The sequence below is a fragment of the Macaca mulatta genome, chromosome 6 (assembly GCF_049350105.2).
Source record: "Macaca mulatta isolate MMU2019108-1 chromosome 6, T2T-MMU8v2.0, whole genome shotgun sequence".
Classification (NCBI taxonomy): Eukaryota; Metazoa; Chordata; class Mammalia; order Primates; family Cercopithecidae; genus Macaca; species Macaca mulatta.
This window is the reverse complement of record NC_133411.1, coordinates 169,527,051-169,540,613: the sequence shown is the minus strand read 5'-3', so window position 1 is coordinate 169,540,613 and position 13,563 is coordinate 169,527,051. Positions and strand designations below refer to the sequence as shown.

Sequence of the window (13,563 nt, the reverse complement as noted above, 5' to 3'; positions counted from 1 at the left end):
TCCTCAGATTGGTAAATATTACATGTGTCCTCCACTATTTCTAGCCCAGCCAGGGGTCCTGGTCCTTCCCTTCCCCCCAACGCCTGCCGCTTCTCTGGCCTCAGCTGTTTCTTTCTGGTGCTTCCCTGAGCCCTGCAATTCTAATCCACCTCCCCAACCCCATTGTGATCTGTAGGTCACACAGGTTGTAAGCAGGGAAACCGGGATTCAAAGCCTCTCTCAATCCCTATGCTGCAGTCATTCTCTCGGGCATTCCTCTCTCACCCTGGGTTAGCGACATGGCACTGAGCATTCTGGGCTGGCATTTGAGCTTCCTGAAGGACAACCCAGGTCAGCTCATCATCCTATGTGGAATGGGAAGTTCCGCAAGATAACTAATACTTCTGACAAATCCCCTCTACACTAGTTGCCTGAAACTCTTCTAATAAAATCCAGATACTTGAAAAATGGAGCCTTCAGCATCCTCTCCTCCCTCTGTTTTCCCTTTCACCTGCTCCCCGATGGCATCCAGTTGGCATCCTCTTAATAATCCCTATCTCCTCTCGGAAAGCCGTTTAGCACTGCACTACTTAATTTTCCTTGTGGCAGAATCTTCCAGATGGAGCCTTCGTCCCAGGCCATGTTGATTTGTCTGATTTTTAAACAGCAGTGAACATCGCATAAAACTAAAATAGCAGTCATTCCCAGGTGTGGACCCACTAGCAGGGGGACAATCCAGGGTGTGTGTATCTGTCCACCTGGGGCAGCTGTTTCAAACAGGCTGGATTAATGAGAGCATGACTTCTGCTAGTGGGTCCTGGCCAGCTGCTGGTCTCCCCTGGGCTTCACTCAGTGCAGGAGCATGCTGCTTTTCTGCATTAGCAGGATTCGGCCAGTCATCACCTCCTCTGACTGAACCCCCTTGGGCTGTGTGCATCCCTGACTTTTCTGCAGACATGGTCCTGACAGTGGAGGAGACAAAGTGGACACTAGAGATTCAAGAGACCAGCATAAAGTGGCCCAGGGCAAGAAGGAAATGTCCCTGATCTCATTTTTTAATCCCTAAAATTCCTACAAAATGTGCCTCTGATTCCGTAACATAACTAAGTTTAGTTACTATAAATAAAATTCTTCAAATTTTTTACCAGCCAATCTACTAAACTGTTTCCCCTAAATTTTTTTTTTAATGAATGCCCCCAAAGTCATATGGATCTCATAGCTTTATTATTCCTAGATGCCTACCAGGGTATCCTGGAGGTATGTGTGCTTCTGTTTGAGAAGAGCATCCCTGGAACTGGGCAATCTCTGTCTCCGAGAAGGTAAACCCACAAAAGTGACTGAGAATATTTCTTCACCACTGCAGGCGATCCTAAGGAAGAGAGGATTATGTCTAAAGGAAAGACAGACAATTATGACCAGTACAGCAGTGACCCCTTGGGATCCAGCGAGTAATGTAAAGAAGAGAGAGACTAGTCTGACTTACCACTTGTGGGTGGCTCCTTTGATACTTAATGACAGGACTTGACAGGGCAATACTCCAGCCCAGCTCATAGAAGTGAGAACTCAGAAAAACACATATGCCATAAGCTCCTCTCCATGGCACTCCATCTTCCAGCACCTTTGTAACCTACATCCTAGAATAAGCAGTGCAGTCCTTTATTACAAAGGGGAAGAATGAGATTCAGTGTTCATGGATGGAGGTGTATTGGCCTTGCCTTTGATATGCCTCTGTATGCAGATACTGGCCAACTACTATTTACCAAAACCTTCAAAACCCGTGTGCTCTGGGAAGGTTGGCGATCAGGATTTCTCAGAATGCAAGGTGTTCTCCCTGAATCCAATCTCAAATGCTGGGTAGAATGCTGAGATTATAGCAATCAGCTGATACCCCACATCCCCAAAGGCATTATCCAGTAGGACACAGAAGCCAAAGGAGGGGGAAAAAAAAGAGGAAGACAAGACAGAATGAGTGATACGTTCTTTGTTCCTTGGGACAATTTTGCTATAATATTTAAGAACATTTTAAAACACTCTCTCAAAAAGAAAAAAGAAAACCATTCTCTCCTTCACCCTATGAGATTCTTTTCTCACAGAGAGTATGGACCATTCCAGTGCCTATAAGTAGCCTTATACTTGGATATTTAACGGGTTTTCTCGGGGCTACTTTGAAGAAAAAAAATATCATCCCCTGAGTCAGCAGAGAGACCACGAAGTGTTTGACAGTTACAATGGCACCCTTAGTGAAGGAGTTTCCACCCTAAGTATATAAATAAACAACCCAAATGTTTAAATAATCGAATGTATTTCCAAAATGGCACAGGGAAACAAATCTGGGGTGACTGCCCCTATTCTTCATAGAAAATAAAAGTGAGGGCTGGGGGGAGATGGGGATGGTTAATGGACACCAAAAAACAAAGCAAAACAAAATAGTTAGAAAGAATGATTAAGACCTAGTATGTGATAGCACAACAGGGTGACTATAGTCAATAATATGCAATTATATATTTTTAAATAACTAAATGAATATAATTGGATTGTTTGTAACACAAAGGATAAATGCTTGAGGGGATGGATACCCTGTTTTCCATGATGTGATTATTACACATGACATGCCTGTATCAAAGCATCTCATGTACCCCATAAATATATATACCTACTACGTACCCACAAAAATTTAAAGGAAAAGTGATGTGGGTGGAGTGGAAGCACAGAACCAGCTGATCAACTGAAAGGTGCTTGGAAACCTGTCATGTGCTTTCGCATGTAAGGAGGAATTATTACTAAAATGTTACAGATACATCACTCCCAAAATCTGAGGATTTTGGGGTCTCAGAGGGGTCTCAATAGTCATTTGGATGACATTTAACTGTGTCTGCTGCACTGAGCTCCCAGAACCGCGGAGCACTTCCACAGAACCCTGGGTTCTTTCGAGTTCTAAAGTTGCTCCCCAATTCCAATGCCCCTGTTTATTTTATAGACTCGGCCTTCCAAATGGAAGCACCTTTATTTCACGGGGCTGGGGGATTCTTCTGAGAAGATCTTTTATAACCAGGAAGATTAGATGTTAGAAACACTTGTCTGAGGTTCTCCAGAGGGCCTCTAGGAAGGGAGGATGACACCAAAACCCTCTTCCTCCTCAGGGACTTTTGTGATGTCAAAGGAGAAAAGCGGAATTCTATTCACGACCCTTTCTCTGTGGAAGAGCAGACATGTCATGCCCAGTGCAGCTCAGATTCCAGCAGAAACAGAAACAAGAACATGCCCAGAGGCGCTCAGCATCAGTGGAGAAGCCCAGCAAAGGAAAGTCTGGCTCTCCAGGTCTGGCTGCCTTCAGAGGTACCCAGCTTCAAGTCAGCTGGGCTCAGTTAGAAGGACCACATGTGGGATATTAGTTTGGTTTCAAATCCCACATTTAAAGCGGGACATTTCCAAATGCAGACAGATGAGCCCACACCTCCGGAACAGATCGTGAAACTGTGTCACATGAGGAATAATTGAGGGCACCTGGAAAGTTAAATTTGGCTTGGCATACCCAAAAGTCTTCATGGGACACCTGAAGAATGCCTTAAAATATTTAAAGAATGGTGGAAGATGGAATAGACCGTATTACCTGGAAGAGCAGAACTGTTTAAATATTTGGTTAAGGCAGAAGGAAGGCTTTCTGAAATGAGAGCTCTTTGAAAATAGAATGCGGCCAGAAGAGGTGGCTCACGCCTGTAATCCCAGCACTTTGGGAGGCCGAGGCAGGAGGATCACTTGAGGTCAGGAGTTTGAGACCAGCCTGGCCAATATGGTGAAACCCCATCTCTACTAAAAATACAAAAATTAGCTGGGCGTGGTGGCAGGCCCCTGTAATGCCAACTACTCAGGAGGCTGAGGCAGGAGAATCGCTTGACCCCAGGAGGCAGAGGTTGCAGTGAGCCAATATCGTGCCACTGCACTCCAGCCTGGGCAACAGAGCAAGACTCCGTCTAAAAAAAAAAAAAAAGGATGCATTGGATGCATTGGATGCATTGCCTTGAGAAGTGTGGAGTTCCTTAGCTGGAGGTGGGAAGGCTGAGGCTGTGGTACCACCTGCAGGGAGATAGTATACTCAAGCAGTAAAAACTGTGGGCTTTGGTGTCAGGCTGGACCCAGGTTCAGGTTCCAGCTCTGTTTTTGTGAGACTTTGAAAAATTTCTTTTTGACCCCCAAGTACCTCATTTGTGAAATGGGTATAATTATATCTACTTCTGTGGGTTATTATGCAAAGTAAATGAAATGTGAATTAACACGAGCGCTTGGCAGGTAAGAAATGCTAAATGTGTCATTGTTCCTGTCACTATTATTATCTCAGCTTGATAAATTGGATAGGAAGATAAAATAATTTCCTCAGATTTCTTCAGCCCTCTAATTCCACAGTTACTGTAAGGTGTCATTTCGTCAAAACTCCTGGTAGAATCTTCCTAATTCCCTGACTGCCCAGAGTGTTCAATTTCAGTGCAGCTCCGGATCTTCCTGGACAGTGGCAGATATCCTCGCCTTTCCTATTATCACTCTCCTTATAATCAAAAACAATCTTTCCCAAATCCCAGTTCCCTGAAACTCTATTTTCGTTGGTAACAAGTGGCTATTCTGGTAAATGGTGGATATTAAGAGTAGTACCACATTAATATGACAACACAGTTACCTTCTCTTTTAAAATTTTTCTCTTGTAAGGAAGCAAGGGCTGAACACAGGACTTGGTCAAGAACTGGCTGTCAGGAAAAATTTTAAATGTTCATAAGAACAGATTTTGTTTTGTTGTTTTGTGTTTTGTTTTATTTTGTTTGAGACAGAGTCTTGCTCTGTCGCCCAGGCTGGAGTGCAGTGGCGCAATCTCAGCTCACTGCAACCTCCACCTCCCAGGTTCAAGCGATTCTCATGCCTCAGCTTCCTGAGCAGCTGGGACTACAGGCACGCGCCACCACACCCAGCTAATTTTTGTATTTTTAGTAGAGACGGGGTTTCACCATATTGGCCAGGCTGGTGTCGAACTCCTGACCTCATGATCCATCCACCTCGGCCTCCCAGAAATGCTGGGATTACAGACGTGAGACACCATGCTCAAAGACAGATCTGTACTAATGAGATTCTGTAGATTATGCCTGGCTATTCTAGAGAGATTATGAGGTGGTCATTCAGGAGTAAGGTAGAATACAAGGCAATCTCATGACAGGCTGACTTGGTGGATAGTTAGGTGCTAGTGGGACCTTCCTTTATTCTCCCATTAGTTGAAACTTAAAGCTCACTCAGACCCCGTCTTTGTCTCACCCAAGAAAAGAGCAGACCTACGTGCAGAAGTGCTGGAAGGATGTGCGCGTGGGAGACTTCATCCAAATGAAATGCAACGAGATTGTCCCAGCAGACATACTCCTCCTTTTTTCCTCGGACCCCAGCGGGATATGCCATCTGGAAACTGCCAGCTTGGATGGAGAGACAAACCTCAAGCAAAGACGTGTGGTGAAGGGCTTCTCACAGCAGGTAGAGCTCTTTCTAAGATCTTCAGTGGTAAAGTCAAATACAGGAAGCAAGCCTACCCTACTGGAAAACTGAACTAAACCTAGTGGGTAGAGGGGAAAGTAGTAGATGCCTCCTTTTCCCTAGCACTTTAGATACACCAAATCCTACCAGCAGCCCTCTGAGATGGATATTATCTGCATATCACAGATGAGGAAACTGAGGCTTATGGAAGTTAAATAACTTGCTGAAGGCCTCAGAGTTTCTAAATGGGGATCCACTCTGTTCAATTGAGGAAGCTATACTCTCAGCTCTGAACCGAGGAGTGTAATGTCTGTTCCATTATCCCTAGGACCAACTCCTCTTCTGTGCTCATCCAATCCCAACTCACTCTGCCCAGCTCAGCCCTAGCAATCTCTCCTGCCACTAATCCTAATACTCCTTCTGCCCCTCCTAAATTGCAGCAAGGTATCATTAACTATGTTTCCATTTGTGTATTCCTTAACTTCTCAATAGGGCTTAAGCCTCCTTGAGGGCAGAGAGAGATCATTGATACTTTTTTTTTTTTTTTTTTTTTTTTAAGACACTGGGTTTCCACTGGGTGCGATGGCTCAAACCTGTAATCCCAGCACTTTGGCAGGCCGAGGCAGGTGGATCACTTGAGGTCAGGAGTTCAAGACCATCCTGGCCAACACGGTGAAACGCTGTCTCTACTAAAAATTAAAAAAATAGCCAGGAGTGGTGGCAGGCACCTGTAGTCCCAGCTACTAGGGAGGTTGAAGCAGTAGAATCGCTTGAACCCACGAGGCAGAGGTTGCAGTGAACCAAGATCATACCACTGCACTCCAGCCTGGGCAATAAAGTGAGACTGTGTCTCAAAAAAAAAAAAAAAAAAGAGAGAGAGAGAGACTGGCTCTCAGTCTGTCACCCAGACTGGAGTGCAGTGGCACTGACACTTTTGTTTAATCCCCACCCCTTCATAAACGGTACCTCAGACATCATGGAGAAACCATGATTGTTTGGTGGGTAAAAGCTCAGGGTCTGGGGTCTGACGGAGATGGGTTCAAAGCCCAGGTCCCACCACTCATCAGCCATCTCACCTTGGGCAAGTTACTATCCTCTCACACCTTGGTTCCCTCATCTGGAAAATGGGGACAAAAATAGTTCCCTTTCCATAGGGTACTTTTGGAGACTAAATGGTAGGTACATGACTGACTTAGCATGAAGATAGGCACATAGTAAAAGACCAGTGAACATTTGGTATTAATATCAGTGCTTTCATAGGCAATATGTGTTGACTGACTGAAGCCGGGTGTGATATTCCAATTTGCAATTAAAATTCTCCTTGTGGGAGTTGATTTCCAATATGGTCCCTTTCTTTAACCAGGGAAAAGAGTACAATTTTATCACTTTTCTTCATTCTGCCAGCCTTTGGCTGGGGAGAAATTGAATGAGTCAGAGGATCTGGGAGAAGGAAGGCAAATGATTTATTCCTCAGAGATCCTCATGAGCTAGAGTACAGTTTTCCAGACTCACACTTCTCAAGTAAGTTTTTAAGTTCCAGGAGCAAGGGTCATTGTACCTTGCCTTGCCTCTCTCTAAGCACCTGACAAACAGTTCTCATAAAACCCTCTTTGTGTGATTGATTTGGTCCTCAGAAGCCTGTTCTCTTGTGCGTATCTTGGGAATAATAATAGCTATCCCATGGTTTTGCTGTGAAATTCAAATGGTATAAGGAAAGTAAAGAACAGAATAAAGAGTTTGCCACCCAAGAGACTCACAATAAATGGGAACCATTGCTGCTACCAAGGCTGCAGTTGCCACCACTGGAAATGGAAACCACCACCACCCCCTGTAGATCAGCATGCCTACTGGTCTCCAGGCTCTGAGTCGATCACTGAGCAGCAGCCCTGTCTCCGAGTGTGCTCACCTCTGCTTATTACAGCCACATTTGCTGAATCACCGTAGGATTCGCAAAAAGGCAGGGTGAGATCTGGTCTAAGTTCACAGAGTCATTCTAGACAAGCAATAACAATCTGTTTCTGGGCTCAGAACTCTGTAGCCTGCCCTTTGACCAGAGGCTTTCAAATCTTTTCAACAGTAACAATAAGAAATGTATAAAATATTACAAACACACACACACTCACACACTTGCACGTGTGTATGTGCACACGGGTGAGTATTTAGTATGTAAGAATGACACCTTAGCCTGACCACATGCAAGGCACTCTGAGACTTTCTATGCTATTCTACCTTTTTTTTTTTTTTTTTTTTTTTTAGGACTGAGTCTTGCTCTGTTACCCAAGCTAGAGTACAGTGGCACAATCTCTGCTCAGTGCAATCTATGCCTACCGGGTTCAAGTGATTCTCCCACCTCAGCCTCTTGAGTAGCTGGGATTACAGGCATGCACTACCACACCCAGCTAATTTTTTGTATTTTTAGTAGAGACAGGGTTTTTACCATGTTGGCCAGGTTGGTCTCAAACTCCTGACCTGAAGTGATCCACCTGCCTTGGCCTCCCAAAATGTGGGGATTACAAGTGTGATCCCTGGTGCCTGGCCTATTTTACCCTTTTTTTTTTTTTTTTTTTTTTGAGTTCTAGGAGCAGTAAAACTTGTAAATCTACCCTTTAGCCTCCCTACCCCAACATCTTTATCCAATTCTGAAACTTTCTTACTCTCTCTCTGGCAGTCATGTCAGTGTTGTTTCATTTCAACCAGTGACTTTTCTTTTTGTCTTTGGCAGCAGTTCCCAAACTGCGTTTTGCATATTAATTAGTCAGATAGTTTGGGATGTAGTTGGAATGAAAGGGACATTCACACTCCGGTGCTATAGACCAGTCAATTTAATAAGTCTCTCCAACTCTAACCCTCAGTTCTCACAGAGCACTTGCTGAGATGATTTACAAAAAGAAAAACAAAAAGAGAGAGATAAATTCCTATGCAAAAGGAAGGAGATTATTTGAGCTTGAAGGTTTCCAGGGTTCTCTACTCTGTCTCAGTTCTTGATTCTCCCCCTCACTTTGCTCGAGTGTTTTTTTTTTTTCATTTTAGTAATAATAATAGACTTCTATTGATTCCATAGTAAGGGCTTTGCTTGTTTATCTCGTCTATCCTCAAAACAACCCAATGAGATGGGCACTATTATTGTCTCCATTTCCATAAGGAAACTGGGGCATATGGAGGTCCTATAACTTGTCCAAGGTCACTGAGCAGGGAAGTTTTGGAGCAGGCTTCAAAGCCAGGTTTGTCCAGAGTCTCAGTTTTTCTGTTTTGTTTTGTTTTGTTTGGTGTTTTTGTTTTTGTTTTTGTTTTTTTTGAGACAGAGTCTCACTCTGTCACCCAGGCTGGAGTACAGTGGAACTGCAACCTCAGCCTCCCAGGTTAAAGTAATTCTGCCTCAGCCTCCTGAGTAGCTGGGACTACAGGCGCCCACCACCACACCCAGCTAATTTTTTGTATTTTCAGTAGAGACGGGGTTTCACCATGTTAGCCAGGATGGTCTCAATCTCCTGACCTCGTGATCGGCCTGCCTCAGCCTCCCAAAGTGCTGGGATTGGTGGGAAAGTAGGAAAGTGCCCAGAGCCTCAGTTTTTAAGGCTCAGTAGCTTATCTCCCTGGCCCTTTAACTGTTACCTTGAGTTCACACAGAGATGCTTACTTGAAAGCATACATTTATTGTTGCCAGGATTCTTTCCACATACAGATAGCAGGTGGCAGGGATAATGAAAGTGGGCTCAGCCTGCTCCCTGGGGGAAGACATCTTGGCTGCTCTTTGCGACCTTGCTTCTCCCTTATACTTTTAGGGCAGAAAGATTTCTGAGTATGGATAGAACTTGCTTCTGGCTAACTCTATACCATAGGATTTCCCTAATGTATTGAACAAACATGTGGATGAGAGTTGCAAGGAAAATAAATGTTGCAAGGCCAAGTAATATGAGAAGACAGTAGGTTACCAGTTTTCAAATATTGTGTTCTGCAGAACTCTGATACTTTAATAAGCCCCAAAGAGAAGGACAGGTGCTATTATGTAGTATTTCTAAACATTTAAGCACAAGAAACTTTTATCCCAAGAAACACATCTCGGAACTACTGTAGGAGGGGTGGGCTACCACTAAGGGATTTGCTGCAAGTATATTACAGGTGTTGAAGGTGTATCATAATCATCACTGGGAAACTTTTTAAATATATATATGCATCCTTCTGTATCACCACCAGTAAATTAGGACTCACTAGGACTGAGTAGGGCCTTGAGTGTGCATATTTTAAAAAATTTTCTCCCAGACGATCTTGATATAAACCTACCACCACCTCCTTGAAAACCTGTACAACCAAGGAAAGGTGCCACCTTCAGTGCTTCCAAAAAACAGTTATCCTAGTAATGGGAAGAAAACTACCATCTAGGCACTTCTTACTATATACTAGTTCTTTTACATGCATTGTCTATTTTAAGCCTTATGCCACCATGGGAGGTGGGCATCACTATCCCTATTTTATACATGAAACCTCTGAGGCACTGAAAGAGCAAATCTCACTAATCATCTCAAAGATTTTGAACACCTACAAATATGGTTTGTTTGGAAATTTGATGTCTTATGTAATAAGTATTAATGGCTTTTGATAGTTTATTCTCCACATCCCTACTGTCTTTGAGACCTTCACCTTGCCAAAAGGGTTTTTACTAACCACAGAGATTACGAGGAACATCTAACCCCACACATATACCCACACTCATTTTTACCATCTTCTAGAGGACGAGAATTACTATATTCTGGTAATTCAAAGTCAGTAAGACACACTTTATCCCAGCTCCCATAGATCAGCATTTCTCAGAGTCTGCTAAGCACTTATCCCAAGAGACAGTTCTTGGAAAACCCATGGTCCATGGTCAAGTCACATTAAGAAGCTTTTGTTCTGTGGTCCCCTCTTGCAGGTTCCAATGTTCATTAACATATTAACATCTCTGAGAAAACCTAGAGTCAAGAGGCCTGTTAAACTTTCTTTAGCCCTGAGCTCTCCAAATTTATTTAACCTAAGAATTATTTTTCAGCACAAATATTATTAACATTCCTATGGAGCTTTTCAGAAAATATTAGCCTGAATTGTGGTACAGACATGGTCACAACAGGTGAAGGGTAACAGAGAAGTTGACGAATCCTCGTGGCTTAGGCAATCCATTCTTCCCTTTCCTGTTTAGGTTCAAACGAAATTATAAACATTAAAGAACTTCTTAAAAGAGTCTTTCTCCCATGACATTGCAGATTATCCTCAAGGCTGCCAAAGAGTTAATTTCAAATCCTTGTCTCAGAATTCTTCTTGGACTAAATCAACTTTTTTTTTTTCCACTGGAACTTTTATCCCAACGGGCCATCTTTGAATTTATAAAATTATTGACCTATTTTTGAGATATTCACTCTCACTTCCCATTGTTAGGGAAAGAGGGGAAAGGGAAGGAATTCAAAATTAGGATTATGCTAAACACCTGTCCAGCGGGCAAGAGGACTTTATTAGAGAGTTCAAACGTACAGTTTTCTCTTTGGTGACATTCTGATACCTGAAACCTCTTCTGTAAAAGAGTTTTAACCTAGGAATTTAACACCTGGAAAGGAGTATATAGCATTCATTGCAATAAATGTAACAGTTACCAAAGCCAAAGAATCAGAAATGGATGCTTCCAATTAGTGTTTCAGATCAAACATGTCCCTGGCTATCTATTTTCCAAATCACTGAAGCCGAAGTCCCACTGAAGCATGGGTCAGATCATTCCCCAGGGCCAACTGGGAACTTGCTATGCCAAGTGCGATCTGTGGACAGTCACTTCAGTAAGCATCACTGAGAACTTGTCAGAAATGTGAAATCTCAGGCCCCACCCCAGACTGAACCAGAATCTGCATTTTAACAGGATCCTCAGGTGATTCACGTGCACGTGAAAGTTTGAAAGGCACTGGTCCAGAGCATCATTGATCAATGTAGTAATCATGCTGTTTGTTGCTCAGGTTAAAAACTCTCCATTGAGTCTCCCTTTTGACTATGGTTAGTGCTTTTAAGCCATTTGCTCAGTTACGAATAGCTGCTGTAGCCTGGATCCTCTGCAGTGAAAGTATGTATTGATTTTAAGGTACTTAGAGAAGAATTTTACCAACAAAGAGTTGAGATCCAGTAGGAAGAAATTTATTACCATCCCATTTTAGTGATGCCAAACCTCAGTTAAAGCAAAGGTAGCTGCCTGTCTTCTAACCTTGCCTGCCCTTAAAAACCAGAGAAAGTTCCTCTTTCCTGCTAGATTTGCAATGGGACCTGTCCTGACAGACTTCTCCAAATTTCCTTTAAGAATGAAACTTAGTGCTTTCTACCTGTTGATCAGTGCTTAAATGTTGAGCACAGATCACATTTTCTAGGATTCTTTTAAAATATGACTTCATAGTAGTATATAATATCGAGATTACAACACCTATGTGCCATAGGCAGTGAGTGTTCTATATCTATTATTTCTTTCTACTACTCACAAATAACCCTGTAAAATAGGTGTTTTTATTATTCCATTTAACAAATGAGGCAAGAACAGTTAAGAAACCCTGTTTTCTAGGTTAACTGAGCTCAGATTCAAACTCAGGCACAGATCTTTGGTGGGTTTGTTTACTTTTTGTAAAGGAAATTTTTAAGTATATACAAAACTGGAGAGAATAATGTGATACATTTCTATGGACCCATCACCTAATTTCAACAATTAGTTTATAACCGTCTTGTTTTATCTATGTCCCTACCCTCTACTCTCCGCAAATTATTTTGAAGCAGATCTTCAATATTTCATTTCACCCGTAAATATTTCACTATGTATCTCTAAAGGATAGGATTTTAAAAATATACAAGTATACTATCATACCTAAAAATTGGCAACAATTCTTTGATGTCAACTTTCAAATCAGTGGTCAATATTTTCCATTTGTTTGAATCAGGATCCAAATAAGAACAAATATTGAGATTAATTTCTTTAAACTCTTTTATTCTGTAAGTTCCCCATTTAGCTCTCTTTTTAATGCATAGTTTTTGTTGCTTAATAAACCAGGTTGTTTATCCGGTATGATTTCTTTTGTCGTTGTTGTTGTTGTTTTGTGTTTTTTTGAGATGGAGTTTCGCTCTTGTTGCCCAGACTGGAGTGCAATGGTGCGATCTCAGCTCACCGCAGCCTCTGCCTCCTAGGTTCAAGCAATTCTCCTGCCTCAGCCTCCAGAGTAGCTGGGATTACAGGCATGTGCCACTATGCCCAGCTAATTTTGTATTTTTAGTAGAGATGGGGTTTCTCCATGTTGGTCAGGCTGGTCTCGAACTCCCAACCTCAGTTGATCCATCTGCCTCGGCCTCCCAAAGTGCTGGGATTACAGGCGTGAGCCACTGCACCCGGCCCCTTTATGATTTCTTATAGTCTGTGCGCTGTCTTCCTGTGGAACCATTTAACATGTTTTTCTGACCACTGCATTTTTACAACGTGGTAGTAGGAACTAGTGTCTAAGTCAGATTCGGGTTAGATTTGGCATTTGTGCATGTGCATGTCAATGTTATGTCATAGGAACTGCAGTGTGCTACCATCTCAAGGCACAAAACATCTATCTGTTTTCACTGTTAATAGTTGTTGATGATGGTTGTTTAGATCCATTACTTCAATGGAATTTGGAAAACTAGTGATATTCTAATTGGTTTATAAGGGAAAATTTCCCCTCATGAAATATTGGGTCACTGTGGGGTGTCCCCTCTGTAGAGAAAATGGATGCCTTTGAGTCTTTCCTCTCATTCACTTTTCAAAATAATGAGTTGGTTGCCTAGGATCCTCCAAAGGTGTTCAGTGGGTTTTTCTTTTTTAGCATCAATATGAACTCATGGTTTTAAAAATATCTGACATCAAATCAATGCACTTGTTGTCTCTCATTATCGCCCCATCTCTAGCCAGTGGGAGCTTCTTAAAAATGAGAAGTGGCTCCTGAGTCCTTTTCACATGATGTTAGTGGTCTTTGGTAGATCTGGTTCCTTTTAATAGAAACCACAATAAGTACATGCTAGAGGAGTTTATTACTATTGGATTGATTATTATTTCTCTGCCATTTAAATGAA

At 42.5% G+C, this 13,563-nt stretch overlaps 1 protein-coding gene across 5 annotated transcripts in view; it reads left to right on the top strand.

Moving 5' to 3' along the window:
* ATP10B (ATPase phospholipid transporting 10B (putative)) overlaps window positions 1-13,563 on the top strand; it is a 360,064-nt gene that overhangs the window by 248,782 nt on the left and 97,719 nt on the right. For 4 of the 5 annotated variants that reach the window (XM_077937417.1, XM_028849890.2, XM_077937418.1 and 1 more), the window contains one exon: window positions 5,277-5,481. The exons of the other annotated variant lie outside the window; for it this stretch is intronic. In XM_077937417.1, coding sequence (XP_077793543.1) covers window positions 5,277-5,481 — 205 coding nt within the window. The remainder of the gene's footprint in view (window positions 1-5,276; window positions 5,482-13,563) is intronic. 5 annotated transcript variants of the gene reach the window in all.